The 13,994-nt window shown below is 52.7% G+C and overlaps 6 protein-coding genes across 6 annotated transcripts; 2 read left to right on the top strand and 4 right to left on the bottom strand.

Annotated features, from left to right (window-relative positions):
• Nucleotides 1-200: 200 nt before the first annotated feature.
• Nucleotides 201-1,133, bottom strand: LTS14_006253 (uncharacterized protein; the record flags this gene model as incomplete). Its single annotated transcript, XM_064838951.1, has 1 exon — nucleotides 201-1,133. The coding sequence occupies one exon, from the start codon at nucleotides 1,131-1,133 to the stop codon at nucleotides 201-203; it is 933 nt and encodes a 310-aa protein (XP_064693776.1).
• Nucleotides 1,134-1,915: 782 nt separating this feature from the next.
• Nucleotides 1,916-7,159, top strand: RPB2 (DNA-dependent RNA polymerase II; the record flags this gene model as incomplete). Its single annotated transcript, XM_064838950.1, has 1 exon — nucleotides 1,916-7,159. The coding sequence occupies one exon, from the start codon at nucleotides 1,916-1,918 to the stop codon at nucleotides 7,157-7,159; it is 5,244 nt and encodes a 1,747-aa protein (XP_064693775.1).
• Nucleotides 7,160-8,247: 1,088 nt separating this feature from the next.
• On the bottom strand, nucleotides 8,248-9,002 carry LTS14_006251 (uncharacterized protein; the record flags this gene model as incomplete). Its single annotated transcript, XM_064838949.1, has 2 exons — nucleotides 8,248-8,854; nucleotides 8,884-9,002. The coding sequence occupies 2 exons, from the start codon at nucleotides 9,000-9,002 to the stop codon at nucleotides 8,248-8,250; spliced, it is 726 nt and encodes a 241-aa protein (XP_064693774.1).
• A 54-nt stretch (nucleotides 9,003-9,056) lies between these two features.
• LTS14_006250 (uncharacterized protein) lies at nucleotides 9,057-9,512 on the bottom strand (the record flags this gene model as incomplete). The annotated part of the gene is made up of 1 exon (XM_064838948.1): nucleotides 9,057-9,512. One exon carries the CDS (start codon nucleotides 9,510-9,512, stop codon nucleotides 9,057-9,059), a length of 456 nt encoding a protein of 151 aa, XP_064693773.1.
• Nucleotides 9,513-10,215: 703 nt separating this feature from the next.
• On the bottom strand, nucleotides 10,216-11,586 carry LTS14_006249 (uncharacterized protein; the record flags this gene model as incomplete). The annotated part of the gene is made up of 3 exons (XM_064838947.1): nucleotides 10,216-10,848; nucleotides 10,898-11,442; nucleotides 11,490-11,586. The coding sequence occupies 3 exons, from the start codon at nucleotides 11,584-11,586 to the stop codon at nucleotides 10,216-10,218; spliced, it is 1,275 nt and encodes a 424-aa protein (XP_064693772.1).
• Nucleotides 11,587-12,833: 1,247 nt separating this feature from the next.
• On the top strand, nucleotides 12,834-13,949 carry LTS14_006248 (uncharacterized protein; the record flags this gene model as incomplete). The annotated part of the gene is made up of 1 exon (XM_064838946.1): nucleotides 12,834-13,949. The coding sequence occupies one exon, from the start codon at nucleotides 12,834-12,836 to the stop codon at nucleotides 13,947-13,949; it is 1,116 nt and encodes a 371-aa protein (XP_064693771.1).
• Between the last annotated feature and the right edge of the window lie 45 nt (nucleotides 13,950-13,994).

Here is a 13,994-nt window from a genome sequence, read left to right as displayed (position 1 = left end):
CTATAGTAGTAATTAGTTATATAGTAGGACGAACAGACAAACTAAATAATTGAATAAAACTCTTACTATAAACTTAATAAATATATACCCTACCTTAGCCGAAAATATAAACAGCCCCCTTAGTTTAGTTTAGTTCGTTTATTAACCTCCTTGTTTGCTTCTATGCTTATATTATGAAGCCCCTCGACAAGAGCGTAGAGCTACACCTCGGTTATTGTGAGATCGTAATCCGGCGCTATGTTCGTCGTGGCAAGACCAAGTATGCTAAAGACAGTATCTCTGGGGTCAAGCGATCCTTGCGTGCCAAAAGTGATAAGGGCTTTATATAAAGGATATGTCAAGCTACCGCCGAAGCTGTCTCGGCCAAAAGTACCGTATGCCGTTAGCCAAGAAGCAGGTCGACTGCGTACCGACCAGTACTCCGAGCGCCAGCTGTGGAAGTGATTGCCTTCGGCCCAAGCAGTCACAGACTTCACAGGTACTGTGCTCTGGCCGATCATGATGCGCAAGTCTTTTACAAATAGCACCTCTTGGACAACCCAGAGTCGAGTCCAGTATGGTCGAGACGCTGCTTGTCTGGCAGTCAAGATGTGCTCAAGATCCTCATCATCCATCCTCAGCCATCTGAACAAGTCTCCAAGATCTGCCGTGGGATGCGTCATCCACGCGAAGGCTATACGAGCTCGTATCCAAGATCCTGACTCCGATACCGCATGGTCGGGTCCAAGCCAGGCGATGACAGATTGTGCGCGTGAGTACAAGATACCCATGAGCCGCACTTGCGCGGCTCGCTCATGATGATCTGACTGATTGACGCATATGGCATCTAAGAACCATGCACCGATTAGATCGTCCACTGGCATGGTATGCAAGAAATCGTGGACGCTCTTGCGAATGTAGAAGGCCCGGTCGTCGAATTCTATTGCATGATCTGGAGCTCCAGTACCCAACTGGTAGGAGAGGGCACGATATCGAGGCTTCTTATCGAGTGAGCGTACTTGAAGGCTATATTGTCTGCCAGTCTCCTTGTTACTCCGATTGACGACCAGTAAGCGAATCTGCCGCTTGGTGTCGTGGAGGGGCTGATATGGAAATGTGCTGTTCTCTCCGGAATTGTGCCCAGCCATGACCATCGCGGGCTGGCCAGTGAGGAAGAATACTATTGCGGTCCTTGTCAAGGTCGAATGTCGGACTTACGATGGAAGACAGAACTTTGAGGAGATCGTCCTGCTCTTGTATAGAGGCGGTTATTGAATGTGGCGTGCCCAAGACTACGCCTCCTCCTCGGCGGCCTCATCTTTGCTCATCACATGCCACGCCGATGAAGCCCGCTTCGAGCAGGTTTCAGGCTTGCTCGCACCAGATGCGGGAGAGGTAAGCTTTCGAGAGCTCTCTTTTTAGGTCACAACACATCGTCAACAAAGGGCTGTTGAGAGAGGACGTGCAAGGTGGAAATGATCGAGAACGCCAATCGGGCTTAGCAGCGGGTAGTGCCGAGCCGATCGGCGGAAATCAACCGAGCTTTCGCGACTTTCACGAGCGCGACTTGCATATCCATCAGCTGCTAGCACCACGTACCCTCACATACCCCCCGCCATCACCCTTACACTCCTTCAAGCACCGCCAGAACCTGCATCGCCGACCACTAGCCTTCTCTCCCAGCTGTAGTCACGGCCGCAAGTGACGTCTGACGAGGTGACGTTGCGCGCAAAAGCTTCGGCGGCGACTCCTGACGAAGCACGAACTGATCACCGGGTAAGAGCGCGGTTGTCCAGAGGAAGGCGCGAGGGTCGGGAGACACGGCAGATACCGGTGCGGGTAGTGAGGAGCCGAGGCAGTCGTGAGAGGGTGGACAGCGTGGTGATAGGCAGCGCAGTGCAGGGAGTGTGAGGGCTTGAGTGAGTGAGCGGGCAGGATGGCATATGCAAACGGGGATGCGATGATGGCCGGGCTGGAGGACGAGGGTTACAGCGACGACGCCATCACCTCCGAGGATTGCTGGACGGTCATCCAGTCCTTCTTCGAGTCAAAGGGTCTGGTCTCACAGCAACTCGATTCCTTCGACGAGTTCGCCACCACAACGCTGCAGGAGATCATCAGCGAGAACGACTTCATCTCCGTCGACAAGAACCTGCCGCCGGAAGATGACGGACACGGCGCACAGATCGTCAAGCGGCGGTGGCAGATCGAATTCGGCAAGGCGAAAATCTCCCAGGCAGCCATGACCGAAGGCGATGGTGTCACGCGGCCGCTGTATCCGCAAGAAGCGCGCCTGCGCAACATCACCTACGCCTCGCCACTGTATCTGGACATGCGCAGCCGGGTCATCGTGGCCAAGGAGCGTCCGGCAGGGGCGTGGTATGATGAAGACACCGCCATGTGGACTGCACCCGATGACTGGGATGGACAGGAGTACGAGACGTTCTGGGAGAAGGATGCTGAAGACGCAGCGAACAATCCGGAGAACGAACAGTTCGTGCCCGTCTTCATTGGCAAACTCCCAGTCATGCTCAAGTCCAAGATCTGCACTCTACGGAATCGGACCGAGCAGGAGCTATATGCTTTCCAGGAGTGCCCCTTCGATCAAGGCGGCTACTTTGTCATCAACGGCAGTGAGAAGGTCTTGATCGCACAGGAACGCAGCGCTGCCAATATTGTGCAAGTGTTCCGGAAGAAAGGCTCCAACACGCCAGTCGTGGCGGAAATCCGTAGTGCCATCGAGAAAGGCAGCCGCTTGATCAGCACAATGCAAGTCAAGCTCTTTGATCGCGGTGCTGGCACGAACACCAATCTCGGGCGCACAGTCAAGGCATCGCTCCCGTACGTCAAGCAGGATATCCCGCTTGTGGTCGTCTTCCGTGCCCTCGGTATAGTGTCTGATGAAGACATTCTCATGCACATCTGCAAGCGGTCCGACACGCAGATGCTGGAGATGCTCAAATCGTGTATCGAAGAAGCAGCAGCCATCCAAGAGCGCGAACAGGCACTGGACTTCATCGGCCGTCGTGGCAACATGGCTGGCACGAAAGATCGCCGTATCAAGTACGCTCGTGATATCATGCAGAAGGAGTTCTTGCCGCACATCTCGCAAGAAGAGGGCAGCGAGACGCGGAAAGCCTTCTTTCTGGGCTACATGGTGAACAGACTGCTGCAAGTCCAGCTCGGCCGAGTGGAAGAAGATGACCGTGATCATTTTGGCAAGAAGCGTCTCGATCTCGCCGGTCCGCTCATGGCTCAGGTCTTCCGACTCAAGTTCTCGCAGCTGACGAAGGATATGCGCGGCTACCTCCATCGAATCGTGGAGACGGGCAGAGACTTCAACATCACGCTCGCTGTCAAGCCGTTGATCATAACACAGGGTCTGAAATACTGTCTAGCGACCGGCAATTGGGGTGATCAGAAGAAGGCAGCATCGGCGAAAGCTGGTGTCAGTCAAGTGCTGAACCGATACACATACGCCTCGACCCTCTCGCATCTACGGCGGACAAACACACCCATCGGCAGAGACGGTAAGATTGCGAAGCCTCGTCAATTGCACAACACGCATTGGGGACTGGTATGCCCGGCCGAAACGCCGGAAGGTCAAGCGTGTGGTTTAGTCAAGAACTTGTCGCTGATGTGCTACGTCTCTGTCGGTACGCCTGGCACGCCACTCATCGAGTACTTCAGACATCGTGGTATGGAGCTGCTGGAAGAGTACGATGCGATCATGAATCCGAATGCGACCAAGGTCTTCCTCAACGGTACTTGGGTGGGCGTACACAGCAACGGCAAGCAGCTGACGGATGCACTACGTGATTTGAGACGAAAGGGCACGATTGGCTTCGAAGTCACGATCATTCGTGACGTGCGTGAGCGTGAGATCAAGGTCTTCACGGATGCAGGCCGGGTGATGAGACCGCTGTTTGTGGTCAATACGGACCGTGCGAGTGGTGATTTCGGCAATCTTGCACTCAAGCAGGAGCACGTACAACGTTTGCAGTCAGATCAGCAAGTCCTTTCGGAAATGCAGGATCAAGCAGTCAGTGAAGACGACAAGAGGGATGCGACATTCGGCTGGCATGGCCTGGTGAAGAGTGGTGTGATCGAGTATCTCGACGCGGAAGAAGAAGAGACGGCCATGATCATCATGACCCCCGACGATCTCGAAGACTTCAAAGCGGCGAAGCAAGGCCAAGGGTGGATTGAATCGAAAGAGGATCCCCACCGCCGCATCAAAGCCAAACCCAATACCCAAGTCGCCATGTGGACGCACTGCGAAATTCATCCCGCGATGATCCTTGGCATCTGCGCATCCATCATCCCCTTCCCAGATCACAACCAGAGTCCCCGTAACACTTATCAATGTCTGGCGGCCGACCACGAAGTACTCACCAGTAGTGGCTGGAAACGCATCTCGTCGGTGCAGGTGAATGATGAAGTGATGAGTCTGGATCTTTCGTCTGGTCAGCAGCGCTGGAATGCTGTTGAAGGAGTCACTCGTCTGGCTCATACAGAAGCCCTTTACCGACTCAAGAGTGGCGATATGGACGCCGTCTGCACGCCCGAACATCGCTGGCACCTCAACACGTCTGATGAGCCTGATACGTATACGGCTTATACGACCCAGGAGATGATGGACACCAAACTGGTTGCTCTGAGGTCTCCGTCGTCTGGTAAGAGCGTCGGTCAATGGGACCGCAAGGGCGGGACAACTACGCATGTCAATCACCAGATCCCTACTGTAGGAAAGAACGGCAATGCTATGTACTTGTGGCCGGACTGTTCCTTCCTTCCAAGCAGCTTTGTCACAGATGAAGCGTGCAATCTGGACTGGTGCCGTTTCATTGGATTTGTTATGGGCGATGGTGGAGTCAGCGAGTCGATCTCTGAGACCGGTCGAACCAACTACTACGTCAGGCTGTTCCAGAGTGCTAGTAAGGCACCAGCATTGGCGTATCTTAAGGACCTGTTGGCTCGTCTGGCTGCGAAGATACCAACATTTGTGCTCAATCCACCTACTATTGAGGCAAATGGTATGCACACTTGGAATATCAATCACCCTGGCATGTATCGATTCTTCTTACCTATGGTTCGGGGACCTCAGTCTTATGATCCTTTGGATGACACGATGTGCCGCACTTATCAGGCACCACACTATCTAGCATTATCCAGATCAAGCGGCGAGACTATCTTACCTACGCCTGAAGGCTTAATACGAGGCAAATGGTGGTATCTTAGGCGGTGGTTTTATTACGGCTGGTTATTCTTACTGGCCCGTAATCAAGCTCGAGCGATCATTAAGGGAATTGCCGCTGCAGATGGCGCGTGGTCAGCGTTGGTGAAGGCACGATCAACAAGTAGTGGAACTGGTCGTGGCGGAGGTACCAAGCGCAAGCGCTCAATGGACGACGTCCAAACCAAGGATCTAGCTATTCTCGTCAACAGAGGCTACGTATCGGTCTTCAGCAGCTCGATTCCACTAACGCACGACTTGTCTGTGCTAGGCCATCTAGCTGATACTAGAACTAGCATCGGCGTCAATCACCAGAAAGGTGAATATATGCCGACTATAGGAAGCACGGCTAGAGCTGTAGGATGGCGAATCAGCTTCGCCTTTGCTGAAAGCGAACTTACTGTGGCTGCTCCCAAGCCAGAAGTATATACTAATCCTCACCACGACGGATTTGTGTACTGCTTGACCGTGCCAGATGACAACTTCCTAGCTAGGCGGACGCTCCACTTCACCAACACCACCGACCAGCAAATATCAGGAACAGCAGCGCAGAAACCCTTCTTCACCGGAAACTCCGCAATGGGCAAGCAAGCCATGGGCGTCACCTTGACGAATTTCAATACCCGAATGGACACGATGGCCAATGTCCTCTACTACCCGCAAAAACCATTGGCAACGACACGAAGTATGGAGTTCCTGAAGTTCCGCGAGCTGCCAGCCGGTCAGAACGCGATTGTGGCCATCTCATGTTACTCCGGCTATAACCAGGAAGACTCCGTCATTATGAACCAGAGCTCCATCGATCGAGGTCTGTTCAGGAGTCTGTTCTTCAGAGCTTACTTCGACCTGGAGGAGAAAGTTGGCATGGGCACGTTGCAGCAGTTTGAGAAGCCGACTCGTGCAGATACTCTCAAGATGAAGATGGGCACGTATGACAAGCTGGACGATGATGGGTTAATCCAGCCTGGCTCGCGAGTTTCGGGTGAGGATATTATCATCGGGAAGACTGCACCCATTGCACCCGACGCCGAGGAGTTGGGTCAGAGGACGAAGTTGCATGTTAAACGTGACGTCTCCACCCCACTCCGCAGCACAGAGAACGGTATAGTCGATCAAGTCCTCCTCACAACCAACGCAGACGGTCTCAAATTCGCCAAGATCCGTACACGAACGACCAAGGTGCCGCAGATTGGAGACAAATTCGCTTCTCGTCACGGGCAAAAGGGCACGATTGGCATCACATATCGGCAGGAAGACATGCCATTCACGTCTGATGGTTTGACGCCGGATATCATCATCAACCCGCACGCCATTCCTTCTCGCATGACAATCGCGCATTTGATTGAGTGTTTACTCAGCAAAGTCGGTGCGCTGACGGGTCAGGAGGGTGATGCGACACCCTTCACAGACGTCACTATAACCTCCATCTCCGCGCTCCTCGAGGCTCACGGATTCCAGAAGCGCGGATTCGAGGTCATGTATAACGGCCATACCGGGAAGAAACTGGCCGCGCAGGTGTTTTTAGGTCCGACCTACTACCAACGTCTCCGCCACATGGTCGATGACAAGATCCACGCCCGCGCCCGCGGACCACTGCAAATCCTCACGCGCCAGCCAGTCGAGGGGCGTGCCCGAGACGGTGGTCTCCGGTTCGGAGAGATGGAGCGCGATTGCATGATCGCCCACGGCGCGTCCTCCTTCCTCAAGGAACGACTACTCGACGTTAGCGACGCCTTCCGAGTCCACGTCTGCGAGATCTGTGGCCTCATGACACCTGTTGCTAAGTTGAAGGAAGGGACGGTCGAGTGTCGTCCATGTAGGAACAAGACGAGGATAGCGCAGGTGATCATTCCGTATGCGGCGAAGCTTTTGTTCCAGGAGTTGGCGGCTATGAATGTCGCTACGAGGATGTTTATGGATAGGAGTGGGGTTAGTATCCGGTAAGGCAAGCTCGTGGGTGTGATGCCGGTGGTGGGATGAGGTTCTTGGGGACGGCATTTGGTGATTTGGCAAGATAGTTTGATGCACGAATAGAAAAGATACCTTAGCGGCTTCGCGATGGTGCGAGACTGCAGTTGCGTAGCATTGTACAACAGATTCGCCCAAGCTTCCTTCATTCTTGTCATTTACTGTGGCTATCACTGACTTCCGAGAGCTTGTTCTAGAAGTCAGAAGAGTCTATACGATCCACTACCACTACCCAGGTAGTATCATACTGCCTATGAATGGACATCGACCATCTTTGCACAAAGAAGCTTTCCACACCATGAAAGGTACAACGCATTCAACTTCCCCGGGCGATGGTGCTAGAAGATAAACCCAGGCGTCGACGATGGTACAATTGAATGGCACTTTGCGAGAAGATGGCTATGATGAGGTCACTCAGCGAGTAAAGCCTTGTGTGGCTTGAAAGCCACTGTGATTGCGAAATCGGTATAGCACCACCGTTGAGAGCATACTTCAGGCTGGATCTACTGATAAACTCTGTACAGCTGGTCGAGTCGAGGTGGAGGAGAGGCTGTGTATGTTGATGTGGTGGCGCAACGCTGCCAAGGAAGGCCATGATGTCTCGGAGTCTACGGATCGTGGTGAGAAGAGATTGCCGATACGGGTTGGTTATGCTCGGCCTTTGGCAGGTCACCAGTCGCTTCATTCAAGCGGAATTAGATGCAGAGCTACCTTGTGCAGACTTGTCGCTCGAGTTTGACATACAGCTACTCGTGCGGTTGCCTAACACTGTGAATATGGAGGCATAGAAAAGAAAAGATATGTACATATGTCGAGACGTAGTATATCCTGTCTCACCATAGCCATCGACCTGCCCAGAGTAAAGTGGCACAGCCAAAGCTCATCTTCTTCGCAGTGGTCGCCGAGACACCTCCCCAAGAATTGACTGGCGTATCAAGTTGCCAAGCCATACTTACGTACGGCCAACAGATCGTGCCATTGCTCAAAGTGACCAGATCACCAGCCACATACGAATGTTGATCGATGATAGGCTTACCAATTCTAGTGCCATTCTTATTAACAACTTAGTAATAAGTGCCGGTGAACTTCCCACTGCAGCCCATAGCAATGAAGTCACAGAAGGGATCCGCAATCTCCTCCCAGGTGACAAGAGCATACTCGTCGTCGAAGGCTGCAACATGAGCATTGCTACGATCAGGACCGATCGTAGGAGTGATCCAGTTGATCTGGCTGTCGCCATCTGCGGCACCAACTTCGCTGGTAGCTTGCGGTCCGACTAGAGTTTCTTTGTCGCTAAGCATAGATAGTGCTACACGGCGGCCATTAGTGCGGTTGTTGGAGTGAGTATATCCGCTGCCCATCCAGGTATTCTCGCTAAGGTCCACAGCACCACGGGATATCCAGGCGAGAGCATACGCCGTCGAGTTGATGAATCTAGCAAGCCCAGAGAAAGAGCCAGACATGCCACCAAAGGCCTCATTGCCGGCACCGTTGATTGTGTTTTCGTTGGAGATCTTAGCACCACTGTTGCCCATGCCTTGTGTCTTGGTGTTGAGCCAGATCTCGCCTTGGTCTTCGGAGCATACACTGGCGAACGGTGGAGCATCAGCAGCCTCGAAAGCGATACCGGTATTGTGCGAGCATCCCCACGAGGAGGTGGCGCCGGCATATCTTGAAAAGTGCCATTGTCATTGATGTACTGGATGCTATCGCCGAAATGACCCTTGGTATCGCCGGTATAATCAGTAACGACGAAGTAAGCGCCAAATAGCTCAGCCTCGTCGGACCACACCAGGTCTCCGTTCATGTCTGGAGACATGGCCAAGCCCTGATCGGCATGCACGCCCGGTCCACCAAGAAACGTCTTCCACTGCTAAACGTCATTGATGATTTGATAGATAGCAGGCACTGGCGTACCCTGAGGATAGTCCGTACCGCTTGGTGGAGCATTTGATGTTGTGGATGGGATGGGCTCGTTACCCAGCAGCGCGAAGCCATGATTGTATGCCACAATACCGCCAGCCTCGTACACATTCTCGATCGTTACATCCGGTCCCTTAATATTCATGGTCGACGGCTCAATATGCTGGACATGGACACCCGTGCCATTGGGGTCCAAATAAGCAATGTATCCCGTGTTCCCATCCCGCGAGACAGCGAATGGCGTGCGTCTGTGATGCAGCAGACCGGTCCAGTATGAGGCCTTGACCGGGTCAAAGTCCCACTTTAGCGGCATAACGTCCACAAAGGTCTTGATCTTGAGTGTCGGATCGACGGCGCCGACGACCGCCAGGGTCGAGGCAATCAACGGTATAATCTTCTTGGCCATTGTTGTAATGATCAATGATGCTTTCGTGAATGAGCGCGTAGAGTTGGGCTGGAAAGAGATTCGTGCGCAAGCACACCACGTTGAACGAATGTGATGAAATGAACTTGATTGAACGAAACCTAACCTACCAGGCTACCATGCGTGGACGCAGAGCTTCGCTTTTGTCCAGCAATGAACCCGTAGCCGTCCTTAGTCGCTCAAGGAGGAATTGTAACGACTAAAAGGACATTTGCGAGGAGGATCAAAGCTGTGTCTTGAAACGGGAGACGGAAGAATCGTTGGCGCAACAGGTTTGGGGCCAGCATGCTTCGTAGTGAGCGGATCGGTGTCCAGGATTTTCCTGTCGTTGCACAGCGAGTGATATATAACCTACTACTCGAGTCGTGGCTGAACAATGCTGTTGATTCAGACCCTTACAGAGATACCATGTACGGGAATGCAATCCTTCAAAAGGTGTTGATAGTGCGAGGTGGTGAAGAAAATGGTGGAGATCGGCTTTCCGCAAAATCTACTTGAGACCGGGCGGCAGAAAGAGAGGCTTGGCGGGTGAGATTTCGGAAGAGAGAACACTTTCCTTGTTCTTGTCAAGTACAGCATGAGTAGTATCGATCAAGCGAATCCCATTTCATGCTACGATAAGTCACGCACGCAGTCACTGCTGTTCTACTCTTATGGAAAAAGTGTTGTGTCCTCACCTGAGCCCTTAATATACGTAACGAAAGTAACGATCCTGCTTGTCTGTCAGATTCTGCCACTTTTCCTGCTCACTTTCGATGATGTTATTCACGTAACCGTCAGGCTTCCGATCCCTCTGAGTGTTGACCCAACGATAGTACACCGTCAACACCACTGCAAGCATTGCTGCAGCCGCCTGAGACACCACGACCGTAATTTTGGCCGGATAGTAATCTGGTGCATCGCGAGCTTGAAAGGTCTGCGGCCCGATTATGTTTCCCACTCCGAAGGCGAATGCCAGGAGCGCAGCACCGAACGTCCTCTTCGATGAGCCAGCGACATTGGCCGCTGTCCACTGAAGAGCAATTGGGAAGGTGGCGACAATACAGTTGACCAGGTAGATGCCTGCCAGCAAGCCACCTTCGTTTTTCTTCGACATGAACGACATAAGTGCACCTCCCAAAATCGCTGGTAAGCAGACACCAGCGTACCACAGCCCGCGATTTGATGTAGATCGGGTGCCGTAGCCAGCTATGAGAACGCTGGCTATCGAGATAATGCCAGAGGGCATGTTTAGCAATGCAGCGGTGGTAGTGCGATAGCCGAGCCCCTTGATGAGAGTAGCTGAGTATGTCGAGACGACGCCCGACGGAATGGTGGCCTGCAATTCATCAGCACGAGATACCAAAGCCATAATGTTGGTGCCATACTAGGATGGTCATCAAAGCTAACAACCAAAGCTGAGGGTCAAGCAGACCTTCCTGGATCTGGCGTGGCTTGATATGTCTATTCAATACACCAGTCCTATTGGTCTCGACGTGTTTCAGCACAGCAGCTCTCTCGGGAATGGTCAAGAAGCTGGCACTCATTGGCGAGTCTGGCAAGAACAGAACCGTCGCACCACCGATCAGAACCGTGACGCAACCGAGCACAACGAACATCAGTCTCCAGCCCTGGAAGTCATGCTTGTGAACATGCTGAAAGCCGTAAGAAGCCAGACCTCCCACAATCTGCCCGACGCCCAACCCACAGTACCAAAAGGCGAAGCGAGGACCTTGTTCTGCTTTGGTGTAGTACTGACTACTAAGAAGCATCAGAGACGGCGCAATAGCTGCTTGTAAGATGCCAAGGAAGATTCTAGCCGTCAAAAGGCTGCTGAAGTCGTGCGCGGCCGCCGTGCAGGCTGTTGCTATACCCCAAAGCACGACATTGGCCCCAAGCCATTTGGCCACGGGGACCTTGTTGAGTATGAAAACTATGCCAACATCAGTCTTTATACCACAGCGCATAAATTTGACACACTAGTTGGTATCTCTGCAATCAAGTATGCTGCAAAGAATGCTGTGGCGGTATTGGAGAAGTCGTTACCACGAAGCTTCAAGTCGTTGGTCAAGCCCATGACTGCTGCATACTACAGTACATGATTATTATATGGTTGGACTTGTAGAAAAGCGTACAGTGAGTCTCACATTGAGCGAAACTTTATCAACGAAGCTGACGGCGTAGCACAAGAACATTATTGGCACAATACGCCAATCGATCTTTGCAAGTAGCTTTCTCCGGTCGGCACCGCTCAGAGCCAATCCATTCTCATTGACACTGCTAAGAAATAGGTAGGCTTGGTCGACATTTCCATCATCGCGAGCTGATACTCGAGCTTCGACTTCCGCAGTCGAGCCACTGGACTTAGTACGGTCATTAAGAGAGGACATGTCTCCGAGCTTTTGGCAAAGTGGAGCTGAGGCTAAGAGAGTAGACAACGATACAGGCGGAAGACTTGACTTATGACAACAAGTGTCCCGAGGATCGCTGAGAAAGGGGCTGCATTTACTCGATCACGATCTATGCAGGTTGTACATCCCATCGATATTTCTTCGACGAACCCGGCATTGATCTTCACCACAATCCTGAATGATAGGCGAGGAGCTCTGTTGGGGGCTGCATTGCATGTACTCGGTATTTCAGCCCCAGGCTCCCCAGTCAAGTATTGTCCAATCAAAGTGTTGTGCATAGATCTACAGGTCTACCTCAGTTCCAGGGCTTTCAGCCTTACGACCTAGATGGGGTACGACATCGAAGAGCCTTTCTTCTCCCTTCGAGAGCATGCAAGTAGAATATTGGATTGCATTGTCAATACATCAACACAATTCGTAGAAAGGATATCTTGAGCAGCACACATTGCGATTCTCAGGAAACCCCACCCATCACTTTCGACGCTGCTTATGCACGACTACATTGGGGATCAGCTGGTGAAGACAATGTTTCGCAACAGCGATCGCAAGCTCGACAAAGAGTGGATGTTCGAAGATGTCGTGTCAATGTTCCGAGGCTCTGACAGTACAGAAGAAGGGATGGTGTTGCATCGGGAATGAGGCTGACTTCATACGGCTTCGCAGTTCGGCCTCGGTCAATCCATGCCTGAAAATTGTCGGCCGTAGCGTAATTCCATCGACCAAGAGTATGGGTATCAGAAAGCCACTAACGTAGTCGTTGCCTCTGTTAGCAAGACGTAGTGGTATTAGCGGACATAAGATGTGATGTCCGGCTCCCACAGTCTTGGCCATGAAGTCCGTCGATGTTAAGTGTTCTCGTGCTGCACTCATACGAGCCTCGAACCCTGGCATCTCGCCTTGAGATCACCACAGTATGGCTTCCACACTCCCATCTGAGCACAAAGCCCTCGTCGTTCAGTCTCACGGCACTCTCAACCTCAAAGTCAAAACTATCCCAACTGCCCAACCAACCAATGGTGCAGCCACCGTCCGCATCGAAGCGGCGGGCGTGTTGTCCTACCACCACGACATCTATAACGGCGACCGAAACTACAGCTACCCAACCCCTATGGTCGGCGGGCTCAGCGCCATTGGCCGCATCGCTGCTCTTGGTCCCGATGCCGTAGCTTTGAAAGTGGGACAGCTGATATACGTCGACTGTGTGATCCACGGCCGCGACGATCCGGACTCCGTCTTTCTGACAGCCATCCACGAAGGCATGACAGAAGGAAGTAAGAAAATGATGAGGGATACCTGGCGTGATGGATACTGGGCCGAGTACGCCAAGGTCCCGCTAGAGAACTGCATCCCACTGAATGAGAACCGATTGTGCGAGGAGCTGGGTTATGCGATTCCCGATCTCGTCTACATGAACTGCCTCATGGTGCCCTTCGGCGGCTTCCGGGACATCGACCTCAAGCCCGGGGAAACCGTAGTTATCTCCCCGGCGACGGGAGCTTACGGTGGCGCGGCTGTGATGGTAGCCATAGCCATGGGATGCCGCGTGGTAGCATTCGGGCGGAACGAGATCGAACTCGCTCGAATTCGGATGCACGTTCTGGGCTACAAACCCGAGGCAGCAATCGAGATTCTGAAGATGACGGGCGATGAAATGGCGGATGCGGCCTCAATCAAGGAGTTCGGACAAATTGATGCAGTTGTCGACTTCTCTCCTCCGCAAGTTGCGCAGTCGCCACATGTGCGGTCCGCCGTGTGGGCTCTTCGACGAGGTGGACGCGTGAGCCTCATGGGTTTCAACGAGAACCCTGTGGCTCCTATCGTAACAGGTCGTAATATTACCTTGAAAGGGAAGCTGATGTATGATCGGGAAGATATGGTGCTGTTTGTGAAAATGCTGGAGGCTGGCTTGTTTCCCAAGGGCCAAGACTTCGTAAAGACTAAGATGTATAAGTTGGAGCAGTGGCGCGAAGCGCTTGAAGAGGCCAAGACATGGATGGGGATTAGGAAGTACGTGGTGCTGATCCCGTGAATGTTCGGAGGTCTTGTATCAGTGGTGTTGGTAGTAGCCAGAAGT

This window comes from Recurvomyces mirabilis, assembly GCF_035927965.1.
Source record: "Recurvomyces mirabilis strain CCFEE 5264 chromosome Unknown scaffold_15, whole genome shotgun sequence".
NCBI classification, from domain to species: Eukaryota; Fungi; Ascomycota; class Dothideomycetes; order Mycosphaerellales; family Teratosphaeriaceae; genus Recurvomyces; species Recurvomyces mirabilis.
The sequence above is the reverse complement of the archived record's forward strand: the minus strand, read 5'-3'. Positions and strand labels throughout refer to the sequence as shown.